General features: G+C 48.6%; 1 protein-coding gene across 7 annotated transcripts in view; it reads right to left on the bottom strand.

The window, feature by feature from the left end:
* Positions 1–8,990, bottom strand: part of PLA1A (phospholipase A1 member A) — a 28,942-nt gene extending 19,952 nt beyond the window's left edge. For 2 of the 7 annotated variants that reach the window (XR_005226904.2, XM_043538725.1), the window contains exons 1-2: positions 8,792–8,981; positions 4,119–4,290 (exon numbers count right to left, since the gene is read on the bottom strand). Coding sequence is in view for 6 of the 7 variants with exons in the window: in XM_043538725.1 (XP_043394660.1) it covers positions 4,119–4,212 (94 nt within the window). In the remaining variant the exon portion in view is untranslated. Of the gene's footprint in view, positions 1–4,118; positions 4,311–8,791 lie in introns of all 7 variants that reach the window. The other 5 variants (XM_043538724.1, XM_037909564.2, XM_037909560.2 and 2 more) reach the window with 5 other exon arrangements.
* Positions 8,991–15,569: the final 6,579 nt, after the last annotated feature.

Genomic DNA, 15,569 nt, shown 5'->3' with positions numbered 1-15,569 from the left:
GAGAAAGAAACAAAAACATGCATGCCTCTTCTGTGTATGCCCACTGGGAAAGAGCAAATGGAGGGGAGGGGGATGATGGGCTTGTAGTTAGGGCACTGCATTGAGACATTGGCGAGTGGGGTACAGTTCTCTACTCTACCACCTTCCAGTGTGATCTTCAGCAGGTCACTTAATTTTTCTGTGCCTCCATTTCCCATGTAAAATGAGGATAGTACTCTTGTGGCACTGAGGCTGGTTGATGGTTCGCTACTGTGTGTCAGCAACTCATCGGGTCTGACCTACTCACTGCATCTAACACACTGTTGTCATAATCTATCGTATACAAACTGATAACATGCTGGTCCCAAAAACCATTGCGTGGTATATGCACAGGGATGTACAGAGAGTTATAAATATGTGCTGGAATTATGTTCTTAAAATGTGCTTAGCAAGCAATACATAAGTCCAGTCTGCCCTAGATAAAAGAGTGTGTATTTGCTTTTCTGACCAGCCAGGCAGAGACAATGAAGGTACATCTACATAAAAGGTAAACAGAGCTGACAAGTGGGGGAGAAAACAGCCTGGCATCTACACCCTAGCAGGAAAGAGAAACTTCGTCTGGGCTTCCTTTTCAAGAATACATTTCAAAGGTTTACTGGACTATCACAAGAGGGGGAGAGAACCACTAATTTCAGTTATCCTTCACCTGAGGAGACAAAGAAACCAAGCACTTTGAGATCTGAGAAGGGTCCTGGCTAAAAAACTGGTCAGCCAGACTGGAAGAAAGATGGGTGAGAAAAACTTCTTTGAACAAAGGACTCTAGTTTGTTAAGTTAGATCGAAGTCTTAGAAGCCTATTCTTACTTTTGTTTGCTTGTAACCATTTCTAGCTTTATTCCTTATACTTTGTATCACTTAAGCTGATACCTTTTTATTAATGAATGTACCTCTTTTTTTTCCACTATAAACCATCTCCATGCTTTGGTTGAAGTGGAGGGTTTGTCAACCCCAGTTAAGTTAATAAGTTGCTGTGTACTCTCTCTTTCAAGGAGCCGTGAACTAGATAAAGTTCTGTGGGGGGCTGAGCACGTCTCTGGGGAACTTGGGAATTGGGGTTAACTGATTGTTACCTGCTAGGCAAAGTTTGGACTGGCAGGATACTAAAGAGTTTGCTGGCAAGGCAGACAAGCTGGTGTGGCAGTGAGCTGACACACACAGCTCAGCTGCAGCAAAGCTCTCATTTGCTGACGCTGCGGGGAGTAACAGTGATTCTCAGGCTTGGAAACCCCAGCAGATAGATCAGCTAGAGTTGTAACTATTCAGATTGTGACATTCTGGGGGCAGGGACAGTCTTTTGCTCCGTGTTTGTGCAGCACGTGACACAATGAAGCTCTGATCATGAATGACTGGCTTCAGAAAGGCTCAGACTATTGACATACCTCTGTGAAGCACATGTCCACTTTGGTCTGTGTAATTCTTGCATGTGTTTTTCCACCTCCACCCTCCAGCATACCTGGCTACTCTCTCTTAGTCACTGGAGATCTAGAGATGGCTCTCTCCAGATCCTATCAGCAACACAGTGAGCACCAGCCAGAGAGGATCACTCGAGATCAAAGTAAGGTCCCTCTTCAGTCCCTTAAGGCAGAGCTCCCGGCCCCCACCTCCATGACAGCACATCTGCTACAGTGCCCCAAACGGTTGTCTTTTATTCTGTGTGCTGCATTTGTCATTCTGAAAGCAATATAAGCTCCCTGTCAATGCAGGCGGTTATATTGGTCTAACTAGAGTGGTATAATTATACTGGTGTAGTTAGGCTGGTAAATTTCCCCACATAAGCAAGCCCTTAATGTTTTGTTTAGTCCATCATCATAGTATGCAATCTGCCAGGTATATTGTGAAGTTAAGTATATTATTAGTTATAAAGTGCTTTAAAATCTTTGCATGGAGAACACTACAGAAATGCTATATTTTTATATGCTCAGTGACACTTTTACTTGCATGTATATATTGTGCAGGAATGACATGGGTGACAATTTGAAATGTGCCTCATAGGTCATATTCATCCTTGGTGCAACTGTGATGCTCTGTATCTTGGAGGAACACCCTGCACCCTCATGTCCAACCTTATAATATGATTGTGTGGTATCCAGTGCAAAGTTTGTCATGTCTGGTGTCTTCAGAAGGCTCATGATGCACTGAGCATTGTTGTTATAGTAATGTTATAGATTGTAATTTCATGTATATAGTTATGAGGCTGAAAATGTGTCCTCATGGCTTAAAACAAGCCCAGGCAAAACTCTCCAGGAGCAGAGGGGCAGTTCACACCTCATCAGGGCATGTATGAGACAAACCCAGCCTAGCCTCACAGGAACAAAGGACACTGGCCTAGGCAGCAACAAAGGATCTGTTGGACTCTTGAGTGAGTCACCCCCCTTCCCTTGTCAGTTTGGGACTATGATGAGGTAATGCTAACCTGACTTGCGGGGGGGGTCAAAGCCAAGAGGGAAGAAAGAACATGATAAAAGGGAGAGATGTTTGCTATGCTCTCTCTCTTCCACCTCCATCTACAGATACCATCCCCAAGCAACTGAAGTGCTGATCAAAGAGGAGAGCCTGGATGAAGGGCAACCAGCCAGCCTCTGGTGAGAAGCATCTAAGTTTGTAAGGGCACTGAAAGTGTTAAGATCAGCTTAAAATGTGTTTTGCTTTTATTTCATTTGACCAAATCTGACTTGTGCTTTGACTTATAATCGCTTAAAATCTATCTTTTGTAGTTAATAAATTTGTTGGTTTATTCTACCTGAAGCAGTGTATTTGGTTTGAAGCATGTCAGAGACTCCACTTGGGATAACAAGCCTGGTATATATCAATTTCTTTGTTAAATTGACAAACTCATATAAGCTTGCAGCGTCCAGCGGGCATAACTGGACACTGCAAGACAAGGTTCCTAGGGTTGGGTCTAGGACCGGAGATATTGGCTAGTGCCATTTGGTTGAACATTCAGCTGGCCAAAAGTGCTCACTCACGTAGCTGGGAGCAGTTTACATGCCAGAGGCTGTGTGTGAACAGCCCAGGAGTGGGGGTTCTCACAGCAGAGCAGGGTAAGCCTGGCTCCCAGAGTCGAGGATTGGAGTGACCTAGCGGATCACCGGTTCAGATAACACCAGGGGAACATCACAGCAACCCCACTGAAAAGCTTGACTCTTTCCCATGCTCAGTCTCTCGCCACTACACCCTAAACTTTCTTTCCTTCTCTAAACAACCTTGAAGCCATGTTTAAAACAGAAACAAGAAATCCCCTTACAAATCACTCATTATCCCAACTGAGGACACTATAAAAATATCCTGGAGGGACCATTGTTGAATGATGCAAGAAACTGAGAGTCAAGAGACCGAGGGCCCAAGTCTCCCACTGCAGGATATGAGAATCTCCCACTGAAGTCTTTTTGGGACTTACCCATGCCTGTGTGAATGGGGAAGGGAGAACTGAACCCAGGGGTTGCATTTCTGACTGCAAGTGATCAATGGTATGATTGAGCAAGGCTGATTAGAAAGGACTGTCCTGTGCCTTCCATGAACGGCAATTGGCAGCAAATGAGGGAAGGAGCAGGGAGTTACAATGTAGGAAGTGCAGGTTCCATGGGATTTTAGCATAAGAGAACAGTTTTTCAGTGATTTTTTTAAAACCAACCATAGGGTCCCATATCTTCTTTCTTATTCCAGATCAGACATGCTCTGTTTTCAAGACAGAAGTCGGTTTTCTAATTTACCAAGCCTGCCAAACTGAACATCCCATCTGGCACTTTCTACCTCATACTTAGCTACTTCTAATAAAAATGTTGCAATGTAAACTTAGTTGATCATTGGGTTGCTGTAATTACTTTTGTAAAGCCAAGTTGATGGACCTGCCTCACAGACACGTGTGGTGGAACCAATATGTTGGGGTAAGAAAGGGCCATTTCTACAGTCACTTTTCTTACCAAAACTCACTTGGCTCTAGCAGGGACCTGATATACATGTTGGATTGTGTAGTGTAGGGACCATCAATTGAATTCACTGCCAGAATCTACATCTGTCAAATCTTCCAATTCCTTGCCCACCACCTCTGGCACATGAGCCTCTACCAGTACCCTCCTTACCTGCACATGCTGAGCTGAGCACCAGGACAATGGCAAGAACAAAGACAGACTTCTTCCTGGGATCCTCAGCCTTCTTCCTGCTCAATCTTCCCATGCTGTAATCCACAGGCCTTCACCAGAGGCAAGGGGAAAGCAAGCTCTCTGCAACAGGAGCCTTCTGAGCAGGTTGGGTCTGTTAATGTTTAATACAGCCTGTGTTTTTTGGAAAAACATGGGAGCCCTCACTTCTGCCCTTGCTTGATTATTGGCCAAAGTCACAGCAACAGGCATAGAACAGTATTGATTCTCACATTAAGGACATTGAACCCACTCCCCTCTCCAAACAAACAGCCTCAGAAGTCAATTACTGGCATGATTAACTGTAGCTCAGTTCCTGTCGTAGTAATGATACACTTCAATAGCCCCTCCATCCAAAGTCCTTTCGACTGTTAATGAATCAAAGCCTCAGAGCTCCCTGGTAAGGTATGGAAGTATTGTCATCTCCTTCTTATGGAGAGCGATGAAAATCAATTATTGGTTGGTCGCTTGAGATCACATATACCCAGCCCCCGAGCCAGCCCAGTGAAAATGAATGAGTGAGTGAGGGTGGGGAGAGCGAGCGACAGAGGAAGGGGGGGGATGGAGTGAGTGGGAGCAGGGCCTCAGAGAGGGGGCAGGGTATGGGCAAGGCCTCGGGGAGGGGCGGGCAGGGGGCGATGCAAGGGTGTTCGGTTTTTTGCGAGTAGAAAGTTGGCAATCCTATCTGCAGATTAGGCCACTTCCGTGGAATTCTATAATCTAAAGCAGTGGTTTTAAAACTTTTTTTCTGGCGACCCAGTTGAAGAAAATTGTTGATGCCCTGGACCCAATGGAGCTGAAGATGAAGGGTTTGGGATGTAGGAGGGGTCTCCAGATTTAGGGGGGTTCAGGGGTGGGGCAGGGGGTTGGGGTGCAGGAGGGGGTCAGGGCTCTGGGCTGGAGGTGCAGGCTCTGGGGTGGGGCTTGGGATGGGAGGTTTGGGGTGCAGGAAGGGGCTCCAGGTTTGGAGGGGGCTCAGGGCTGGGCCAGGGGATTCGGGCGCGGGCTTACCTCGGTCGGCTCCCGGTCAATGGCACAGCAGAGGTGCTGAGGCAGGCTTCCTGTCTGTCTTGGCACCACGGACCGCGCTGCGCCCTGGAAGCAGCAGCAGCAGGTCCGGTTCCTAGGCAGAAGTGCACAAATGGCTCTGCGCGGCTCTCGCCCGCAGGTACTGCCCCCCCCCAGCTCCCATTGGCTGGGCAGAGCCTGTGCTTGGGGCGGGGGCAGCACATGGAGCCCTGTGGCCTCCCCACCTAGGAGCCAAACCTGCTGCTGGCCGCTTCTGGGGTGCCGCGCAGTGTCAGAACCGGTAGGAATTAGCCAGCCTTAGCCGGGCAGAGCTGCCGACAGGACTTTTAACAGCCAAGTCGACGGTGCTGACCAGAGCTGCCGCGACCCAGTGCCTGACATTCCATGACCCAGTACTGGGTCGCGACCCATAGTTTGAAAACCACTGATCTAAAGCCAGGCACCGAAAATTCCAAAATGTTGGTGTAAGTGACTTTACAATGTTACACAGCAAATTAGAGGAAAAACATTATTGGGTTCAATACAGGGGTAACTGGGTAAAACTTGATAGACTGTGATACAGAGGGAGTGAGACTAGAAGATGATCTAATAGTCTCTTCTGTCCTTAAACTCTATGATCTATGAAACCCACGTTAGAAACCAGCCCCAGCCCCCCTCCAGTTCCCCAGCCCCCCTCCACCGCTTCAATCACTAGACCGTACTGCCTCTCAAAATATGGCAGTGACAAAGTTTTTACTTTAATGAGACCACTCCTGCTTGCCTTACACACATAGCCCCACGGACTTCAGTGGGACTGTTGATGAGTAAGGATATGAGTGAAGCTTGCAGGATTATGCTCCAAACTATTAAACTTTTATTAAACTGATCTCATAAATTAAAAATGTAGTCTCCATAGCAACTGTATGGGTGTAGCAACCCTGTGTTTATTCCTTATAATAGAACATAACAGACCACAAGAAGGAAACCAATGAACTTTTCCTTCCTTTTTCAGTTAAAACTAAGATAACTAAACCTTCCTTTTAGCAGGATTCATTAGTTAATATTTATCAAATGCTTTGAAAATATATAGTGCTATATCATAAGTGCTGAGTATTAGTATTACAACATTATGTTAATACAAACCTACAGGTGAAATGCACGGAAGAGATGTATGTGTCTTCACAGCATTGTACGTACTTTCAGAGCTGCGTAAGGAACTGATGATCGCATGCTACCAGGTTACTTTAAAGGGCCAATTTCCTTTTTTTACAGACATGTTTCTGGGGTTTTTTTTTTAAGTCATTGTGATGATTTTTGGAATTTGACTATGTACAAGCTACAAGTTCTGGTTCATTTGATGAAATTGCTGTATCATCAAATTCCTAAGAGCTTGCTTACACTAGAGAGCCTTTTTCAAGATAGTTATGTCAGCAAAGCCCCCTAATGTTAATGCAGGAGCATAAGCCAATAAAAGGTGTTCTGACAGCAAAGCTATTCCACCTCCCGGAATAACATTGTCTAAGTCAACATGCTTATGTCAGTATAGCTGTGCCTACCCCAGGGTTTTTGCAAGTATAGCTAAGTCAGCAGGGTGTGTGTGTCAGTTTCTCCCCCCTCTCCCGCAGCAGACATAGCTATGCCAGCAAAACTTTGTCGTGTAGACCAGGCCTCAACATATAGTGAGTCTGTCATGGGCTGATAAGTTCCCTGACGCACATCACCTGCCATGTCTGGAAGAAGCTACAGAACCAGGGGTGCCAGAACAAGGCCACGGCCCCCCACTTTTTACCGTCATAAGGGTGAGCGACGGGGGAGAGGAGGTAGAGAGGAATGAGCAGGGGGGAGGGCCCCAGGGGAAGGGACAGTACAGAGGCGGGGCCTCGGGCTGATGTGGCACAGGGTATGAGGCCACAGTTTGGGCATCGGTGCCTCCCCCCTTTTAGGGAGCTTCTGCCACTCCTCTACAGAACAAACAAAAAAAGTTGTTAATATAAGGACTGGGCTCTGGCTAAATGATGATATATGCCTGAGTTGGGAGAGCAAGTTCTACCAAGGTGGTTTGATGGCAGAGGGGTTTGGAGACTAGAAAATCCCCAAACAGGGAAACAAAAACCAGGTGGTAGTGCTAGCTTTTAAAAAGAGGCTGAGTAAGGGGGTGGGGAAGACACAGGCTCTTGGCAGGAGATGTAGGAGCAGCCCATGTCAAAGGAAGCGAAGAGAGACAGCAGACTCCAAATTCCAGACGGGAAGCCCAGAGGAAAGAGCTCCAGGAGCGGGGACTTGGAAACCTGAAAGGATGCTGTCTTGAAAACTGAAGCAGGAAATGGCATACAGAGGTCGTATTGTTTTGTCTGGATCTTGTGCTGTCCACAGTAAAAAGTGATTGTTTTTTGGAAACCTTACAAAGCCTATGTGTCTATTTGCTTCAGCTACCAAGTGTCCCTGGAGCTGTAACTGTAAACTAGAGTACAAAAACAGCACAAAATGTCAATTCCTCACCTATTAAAAAAAACCCCAGGTGTCCTGAAGAAATATATAGGCCTTGCAATGTGCCCAGAGTCAATACATTGAGGTGCTGTCAGAGTAAGGAGAGGGAAACAAATAATGTAGTTTGCAGAAATCAGCTAAGATTTGAAAGCTGCTTTCTCGCATGGAAACTGCTCATCAGGGAGCTAGAAGAGACTGGTTCTGATCTGAGCAAATTATGAGCATTTAAAAATTCTGTACTGTGTGCACCTGAGGGACAGGGCAAGGTGCATGCACAGCTAAATTAACTATGTGTTTAAGACTTAGATCATCAAAGGAGTTTAGGCTCCTCACTTCCACTGAAATCAGTGGATTACCTCTGTGGATCTGACCCTAAACTCCTACATCTCATTCTAGTTTGAAGTGATTCAGGTTCAAATCTTGATGTGCCAGGTACATAAGCTTTTCCACACAAACTGGTTGGAGCCCAGTACCACTTCAACTTTAGGTTCCTGGTGCCTATTTTCTCCATTTGTTGGTTTCAGCTACAATGTCTTCCCTGCTTCCTGCAGCTTCTCAGCCAGCCTGCCCTGGCAGACCTGACTGGCAGAGGCGCTTCACTTTCAAGTCACTTTGAAAATCACAGCCCTTGTCTAGAAAATGACTTTCTAAGGAGCCCAGAGGGATCCAGCTCTCTTAGGATTCTTTGGAAGTCGCAGCCTACGTCCCTAGGGCTAAAGGGTTGATAGCAGGAAGCGGAAGGGAATTGAAATTATGGCACTAATGGAGGTTCTGGGGGAACATGAGAGAAACAGAGAGGAGTCAGGAGGCTAGTGTAGCCTCTGTTTAAAATGAATAGATAGTTCTGTGTTAAACTACAGTGCCCCTAGGGAGTGAGCTCAGCTCTTGTGTTGCTCCAGTCTTAAGATCAACATGCTGAAAGATACTCTTAGTGATTTTCTTAGATTGGGAGACTCTAGGAACACACAAAGAATGAGGGCTGTGACCACAAACACAGTCACAAGTAAGGAATCTTGTCATATTATAAGTTTTACTAAGCAGATGATCAAAGTTACAGTCACAAACAATGATATAAAACCTAAGAAAGCCCCTGCAATAGCTAATGCAGTATTCATACTCACATCCCCAAAGATAGAGTTGAGTCTGATGGCTCTCTCAGCAGGTGGTCATCAACAGAGGAGTTATTCCTGCTACCGTCTTCCCACCCTGTCCGCACCACGGAACCTCTTTTATCCTGTTGTTATGACCAGTCCTAATACCTTATGCATATGCATGAAGGTTCTACAACCCTCCTTTTCTTTATCTATACTTACACACTCCAGAAATGCTGGGGCGCCCTGCTTGTCAGAGGTGGTTTTCTTATTTCCCCTTATTCTCATTAGCATCTTATTAATATTTGCGTCAACCTGTTTCCAGGACTACCTGCGATAAGAGCAGAACTTTCCATGATGTTACAATCAGGTGTCTTGTGGTTTAGATGGGCACATTGTGGTCTACTTTTGCAGAACATCAACTGTTGGCACATTCTTTACAGTAATCTTGTAATTTTTCTGGCCCAGGGTTATTCTTACGTCACCCATTTATGCCAGGCCTCCTGAAGCGTAGTGTGGCTAAGCTGAAATCTTACAGGCCTTCACCTGTAGGCTTTGCATTACAGCCATGCTTTACTTATATACCTAATACACACGTATCACTCCTGAATACTTGTGTGCAGTATTGTTATAGCCGTGTCAGTCCCAGGATATTAGAGAGGCCAAATAGGTGAAGTAATATCTTTTATTGGACCAGTTTCTGTTGGTGAGAGCATAGGCACCGACTCTTTGGGTGCTCCGGGGCTGGAGCACCCACAGGGAAAAAATGGTAGGTACTGAACACCCAATGGCAACCCCCCATCAGCTCCCCTCTTCCCCACAGCATCTCCCGCCTGCCAGCAGGCCCCCTCAGTCAGCACTTCCCCCTCTCTCCCGTGCCTCCCGCCACGGTGATCAGCTGTTTCACGGCATGCAGGAGGCTCTGAGGGGAAAGGGGGAAGAAGCGAGGGCATGGCGCATTTGGGGGAGGGGGCAGAACAGGGCAGGAAGAGTCAGGGTGGGGGTGAAGTAGGGGGCAGGAAGAGGTGGAGCAGAGTGGGGCCTTGGGGAAAGGGGTGGGGTGGGGGCAGGGCCTGGGGCAAACCAGGGGTCGAGCACCGCCCAGCACACTGTGGGTGAGAGAGAAAAGCCTTTGAGCTACACAGAGCTCTTCTTCAGGCCTGGGAAAGGTACACAAAGGCTTTGTCTACAGTGCAACTTTTGTCGGTCGGGGTGTGAAAAAGCACCTCCCTAACCGACATAAGTTTCATCAACAAAAGCGCTGGTGTGGACAGTACTGTGCCAGCAGGAGAGGCTTGCATGCCTCCATAGCTAATGCCGCTCATTGTAGATGGTAATTAGGTCGGCAGGAGAGCTCTCTCCTGCTGGCAAAGAGTGACTACACAGGAGACTTTACAGCGGCACAGCTGCAGCATAGTCTGTAGCGTAGGCATGGACTCAGGGCAGGTCTACACTGTGGGGCTAAGTCGACTTAAGTTACGCAACTCCAGCTACGTGAATAACACAGCTGGAGTCAATGTAGCTTAGGCTGACTTATTGCGGTGTTGTAACACCACGCTGGGTCGACAGGAGAAACTCCGCGCATCGATCCCCCGGTAAGTGGAGACAAGCCCTCAGTGTCACAAGCTAAATACAAGATGGAACAGATAGTTTAGTATAAATAGTTAGCACATATTTTAAGGGACCTGTAGTGGGGGGGCGGCCCCACTCCTGCAGAACAGGGGTTAAAAGCAGCCCTAGAGAGGGCTGCAGCTGGGAAAAGGAGTGAAAGCAGCTGAGTGAGTAGCTGGTCATGGGTGTGGCCAGCCCAATCAGGTGACAGCTGGCCCTATAAAGGGCTGTGAGCCAGGACCTGAGGAGTCTCTCCCCAATCCTGGAGGGAGAAGGGCTAGCTGCCTGAGAGGAAGGTACCCGAACTGGAGCAGTACTGGGGAATAGGGCAAGGGAACTGGGGAGCTCCAGCCTGGTAAAACCCCAGGCTGCAGGCCTTGTTGAAGGCCTACTGGGGCTGAAGAGATACAGCCTGGGAATAGGCAAAGGCAGCAGGTCCTAACCCCTTGCCAATGATGAGTGGCCATTACAGGCTGCCCCAGTGAGCAGGGGCTAGCTGATGACTGGCAGTAGCCACTGAGGCAAGGTGGGTTTAGAGGGTTGTGGGTTCCCCTGGGAGAGGAGACCCAGAGTGTGGGGGTCCTGCTGGGGCAGAACCCTGAGGTAAAGGGCACTGGGGTCTGGGAGGGACATGGGGCCAGCGGCAGGTGAGACACCGGCCTGCAGAGGGCCCTCCATATGCTGGAAAAGAGCTAATTCCCAAGATGATCAGCAGGAGGCACTGCACCAGTGAGGCTTCACTTCGCTACAGGACCTTTCAAGGTGAAGTGGCTCATTAACGCCCCATTAGGGGATGGTGGCAGAAGAGTACGGGGCAATAATGTGGCCACTGTGATCATTGTGGTCAACCGGCCACTTCTTTGAGTGGTCCCTTAGAATATGTGCTCACTACTTATGCTAAACTCTCTGTTTGATCTTGTATTTAGCTGTTGCTGTGACTGACACAATGAGTACAGTGTCTCAGACCTGAAGAAGAGCACAATGTAGCTCAAAAGTTTGTCTCTCTCAGGTCCAGTAAAAGATATTACCTCACTCACCTTGTCTCCTAAATACTTGTCAGTCTTAGGCCATGTCTACACTAGAAAATTGTCGATCTAAGTTACACTGGCGTATAACTGCAGCCAAGGGTGAAAGTAGGCTGGTACGGTGTACTGGTAAGAAGCCAGTACCGGCTCGTACACAGCCGATGTTAAAGCGCTGTGGAGATTTAAAAGGGCCCAGGGCTCCTGGCCGCCGCCACTGCTACCACAGCATCCGGAGCCCCGGGCCCTTTTAAATCGTTGCTGGAGCCCCGGGTGGTGCGGGCCAGGCACTGCGGATGGGTTGGCTGGGAGAGGCTGACCCCCAGCCCTGCCCCTTCTGCCCAAGGCCCCACCCCTTCTGGGGGCCCAGAGCTGGGCCCCCGTACCGATCAGTGTTTAATATTACTTTCACCCCTGGCTGCAGCAGTAATTAAATTGCTTTTGCATGTCCACTTTACATGCCTTGTGTTGGTGGTGCATGTCCTCACTTGCAGCACTTGCATTGATGCAGAAAGCAGTGCACCATGGATAGCTGTCCCACTGTGCAACTCACAACCATCTTGCGCATGGTGTTTTGACAAGGTTTTGCAATGCCTCTTGGGGTCAAATGAGTCACACTGGGGTGAGTGGTAACATGACTTCAACATTCCATAATGCAGTGTTCTCCATCCAATAATTTCATCTGCATCCCATAATGTTTTGCGTCTCTTCAAAAATCCGTGCAAACTTGCATATCCCTCCTCATTGTTTCTGTCAGACAATGGCAGACATGGATCCTTTGCAGCTCTGCACTGCTGTGATGAGCACTGCAAGCATGGATCCTGCAGTATCTGCCAAGCTGCCAGAGGAGCCGTGGGGAACATGATGATTCCATAAGGCCTGGACTGCTGTGGGATGTAGAAAGAAACAATTGAGTCATTGGTGGTGTTCACAGAGCGGCTGGAGATGGTGGAGTCCTGGGTCTGGGCCCGAGAACCAAGCACTGAGTGGTGGGAACACATCGTAATGCAGGTTTAGGATGAAAAGCAGTGACTGCAGAACTTTCCGCTGTGCAAGGTCACGTTCCTGGATCTGTGTGCTCAGCTCACCCCAGCCCTCCAGTGCAGGGACACTAGAATAAGATTAGGAGGACTTGTGGCACCTTAGAGACTAACAAATGCATTTGAGCATAAGCTTTCGTGAGCTGCAGCTCACTTCATCGGATTGGCACTGATTGGAGAAGTGAGTGTGATAGCTCTGTGGAAACTTGCAACACCCAATTGCTACTCATGATTTGGGAATCAATTTGGAGTTGGGAAATCCACCATGGGGGTTGTTGTGATGCAAGTGTGCATGGTTGTTAATTGCCTCCTGCTACAAAGGACACTGACTCTGGGCAGTGTGCAGGACATAGTGGATAGTTTTGCAGCAATGGGGTTCCTGACCTGCAGTGGAGTGACAGATGGCACACACATCCCTATTTTAGCACCAGACCACCTTGCCACAGAGTACATCAACAGAAAGAGCTACTTTTCTATGGTATTGCAAGCACTGGTGGCTCACCAGGGATGCTTTACCAACATCAGTATGGGCTGGTCAGGGAAGGTGCATGATGCATGCATCTTTAAGAACACAAGGCTGTTCAGAAAGCTGCAAGCAGGGATTTTCTTTCTACCAGACCTGTGGACTACTACTGGGGATGTTGAAATGCCTTAGGGATCTGGGAGACCCAGCCTACACTTTACTCCCGTGGCTCATGAAGCTGTACACCAGCCACCTGGACAGCACCAAGGAGCACTTCAGCGACAGGCTCAGCACATGCAGAATGGCCATTTGAAAGGTCACTGGCGCTGTCTACTCACAAGACTGGATCTCAGTGAAAAAAGTCCCAATGGTGATAGCTGCCGGCTGTGTCCTGCATATCTGCACAGCAAAAGGAGAAGGTGGAATGATTGTCTGCTAATTTAGAGCAGCTGGATAGCAAGGCTACAAAAATTGCTCAACATGAAGCTGTACAGCTCAAGGAGGCTTTGAAAGACCATTTCAATAGTGAGCCACAGTAATGTGTGTTGCTGCAATGTGCTCATGTGACATTGCTCTTTTGCACCCCAGTATGAACCTTGTAATGAGTGCTCTGTGAGTGGTAATGTAACATTGCAAATGTAACATTGCACCTATTACTATTATCTGTGAATGATATCAGCCGCAGCCTGCATATGTTGTGAACTCCATAAAGATGAATTAAATATTCCCCCAAAACAGACTTTGATTCCCTACTCATGCAAACAGACACATTTATAACAGAATAAAACTTTTGAAGGTGGGAAAGAACAGTCATTTCCATTTCAGAAACACACACTGACCTGTGAAAGACACCGTTGGTGTATATGTGCAGCTGTGAGTGACTGTACTCTCCTCTGGGGGTGGAATGGTAGAGGCAGGCATGCATGGGACTGTTGAACCTGAAGGTCAACAAGAGTCTACAGCATGTTCGTTGCTTGACAAGTGCAAGAATCTCTTGCTGCGCATATCTGTCCTTTTCATGTCCCTTTCTCCTCTCCGCTCTATCCCTGTCCATGAGGGTGAGCCTCCAAGCGGTACCGGGTTTACAATGGTGCCAGTGATGCCATGCCCCACACTCGGAAGGGGCCCATAATCCCTCCTCTGACATGTAGAGGGTGAGCCCAGCAGGCGCTGGCCCTTGGGCTGGTGCAGGAGGCCATCCCACAGAGTGCACAGAGCCACCTGCAGGGGGCAGCCCCCCAGCACTGCACCCTGGGCTCGGTGAAGTGGCTGGAGCTGCCGAGGCTTGGAAGCAGGGCAGCCAGGAGGAGCAGCAGCAAGTGTGGCCATGGGGAGGGGACCCCCAGCCTCAGGTGGCTGTGCCCCAACGCACGGTGCTGGGGGTGCTTCACTACTGGGCCCACGTTCCGCTCTCTGGGGCATGGCTCCTTCGGGCACTGGGCTCCATTCTACAGCTGTGGGGCACAGATCGTGGCTCTGTGCCCCTCCCTTTGGAGCTGCCACCACGGCTCAGCCCCCTCCCAGCCTCTGGTGGGGCGGTCATGTCCCCTCCCCCTCATCCTGGGTCCCCTATGCCCTGGGGCGGAGGGATAGCTCAGTGGTTTGAGCATTGCCCTGCTAAACCCAGGGTTGTGAGTTCAGTCCTTGAGGGGTCCATTTAGGGATCTGGGGCACAAATTGGGGATTGGTCCTGCTTTGAGCAGGGGGTTACACTAGATGACCTCCTGAGGTCCCTTCCAATCCTGATATTCTATGCAGCCCCTTTCCCAGATTAGTCTGAGGCGGGCGTGGGCTGAGCTCAGGCACCCCCTGCGGCTAGGGATTCCCCACTGCTGGGGTCAGCGCTAAGCCCGGACACTTGTCCCAACCCTTTCTGTTGCACTGTCCCTGCCAGTGCTGGCCGGTGTGGAGGTGAGCCTTGGTCCAAGCTGCAGCCAGATGAGGCCTGGCCTGGTTCAGAGAACAGGGGTGGATCGTCAGCAGGGGCTGAATCGGGAGTGGGGTGCCTCATAGCGGTCCATCTGGGATTTTGGGGTGGGGACTGGTTTGGGAGCCAGGAGCCCTGTTCTGGTAGGCAGTGGGGAGTTTTGGGTCAAGAGGGGTTGGCTCATAGAGGGGTCTGATCCAGTTTGGGCTAGAAGGGGGTCTGGTCCAGTTTGGGGGTTTCGGTCTGGGGAGGGGTCTGGGTCTGGTCCAGTCCGGGGGGAGGGATTTGGGCCAGGTCCAATTTGAAGGGTTGGCCGAGTCTTTTAGGTGCACAGCTGGTCCTGATCCTAGTCTCTGTACCTCTCTGCCTGCAGGGAAGGACTAGCAAGTAGCGTGACCAGATGTTCCATTTTTAAAGGGACAGTCCCGGTTTTTGGGACTTTTTCTTATATAATGCTATATATATAATGCTATATATATATACCTATTACGTTCCACCCTCTGTCCTGTTTTTTCACAGTTGCTGTCTGGTAACTAGCAAGTCTAGTATGAATAATGGTGCTATAAGTAAAATGTATTAAAGTTTTTCATATTTTGTGTTTTTAAAATGTTCTGAAGAGTTTTAAATCTGCCCCAATTTCATACAAAAATTTAATTCAAGCCCTGGTTGTTCATATGTGAAATGTGAAGGGTGAGATAGTGTGATGGTTCCCTTTTAGTGGGAGCAGCACATGGCTGGTGGTTTT

The sequence above is a fragment of the Chelonia mydas genome, chromosome 1 (assembly GCF_015237465.2).
Source record: "Chelonia mydas isolate rCheMyd1 chromosome 1, rCheMyd1.pri.v2, whole genome shotgun sequence".
Lineage (NCBI taxonomy): Eukaryota > Metazoa > Chordata > Testudines > Cheloniidae > Chelonia > Chelonia mydas.
Note: the sequence above shows the minus strand (reverse complement) of the source record. Positions and strands in the feature narration are given on the sequence as shown.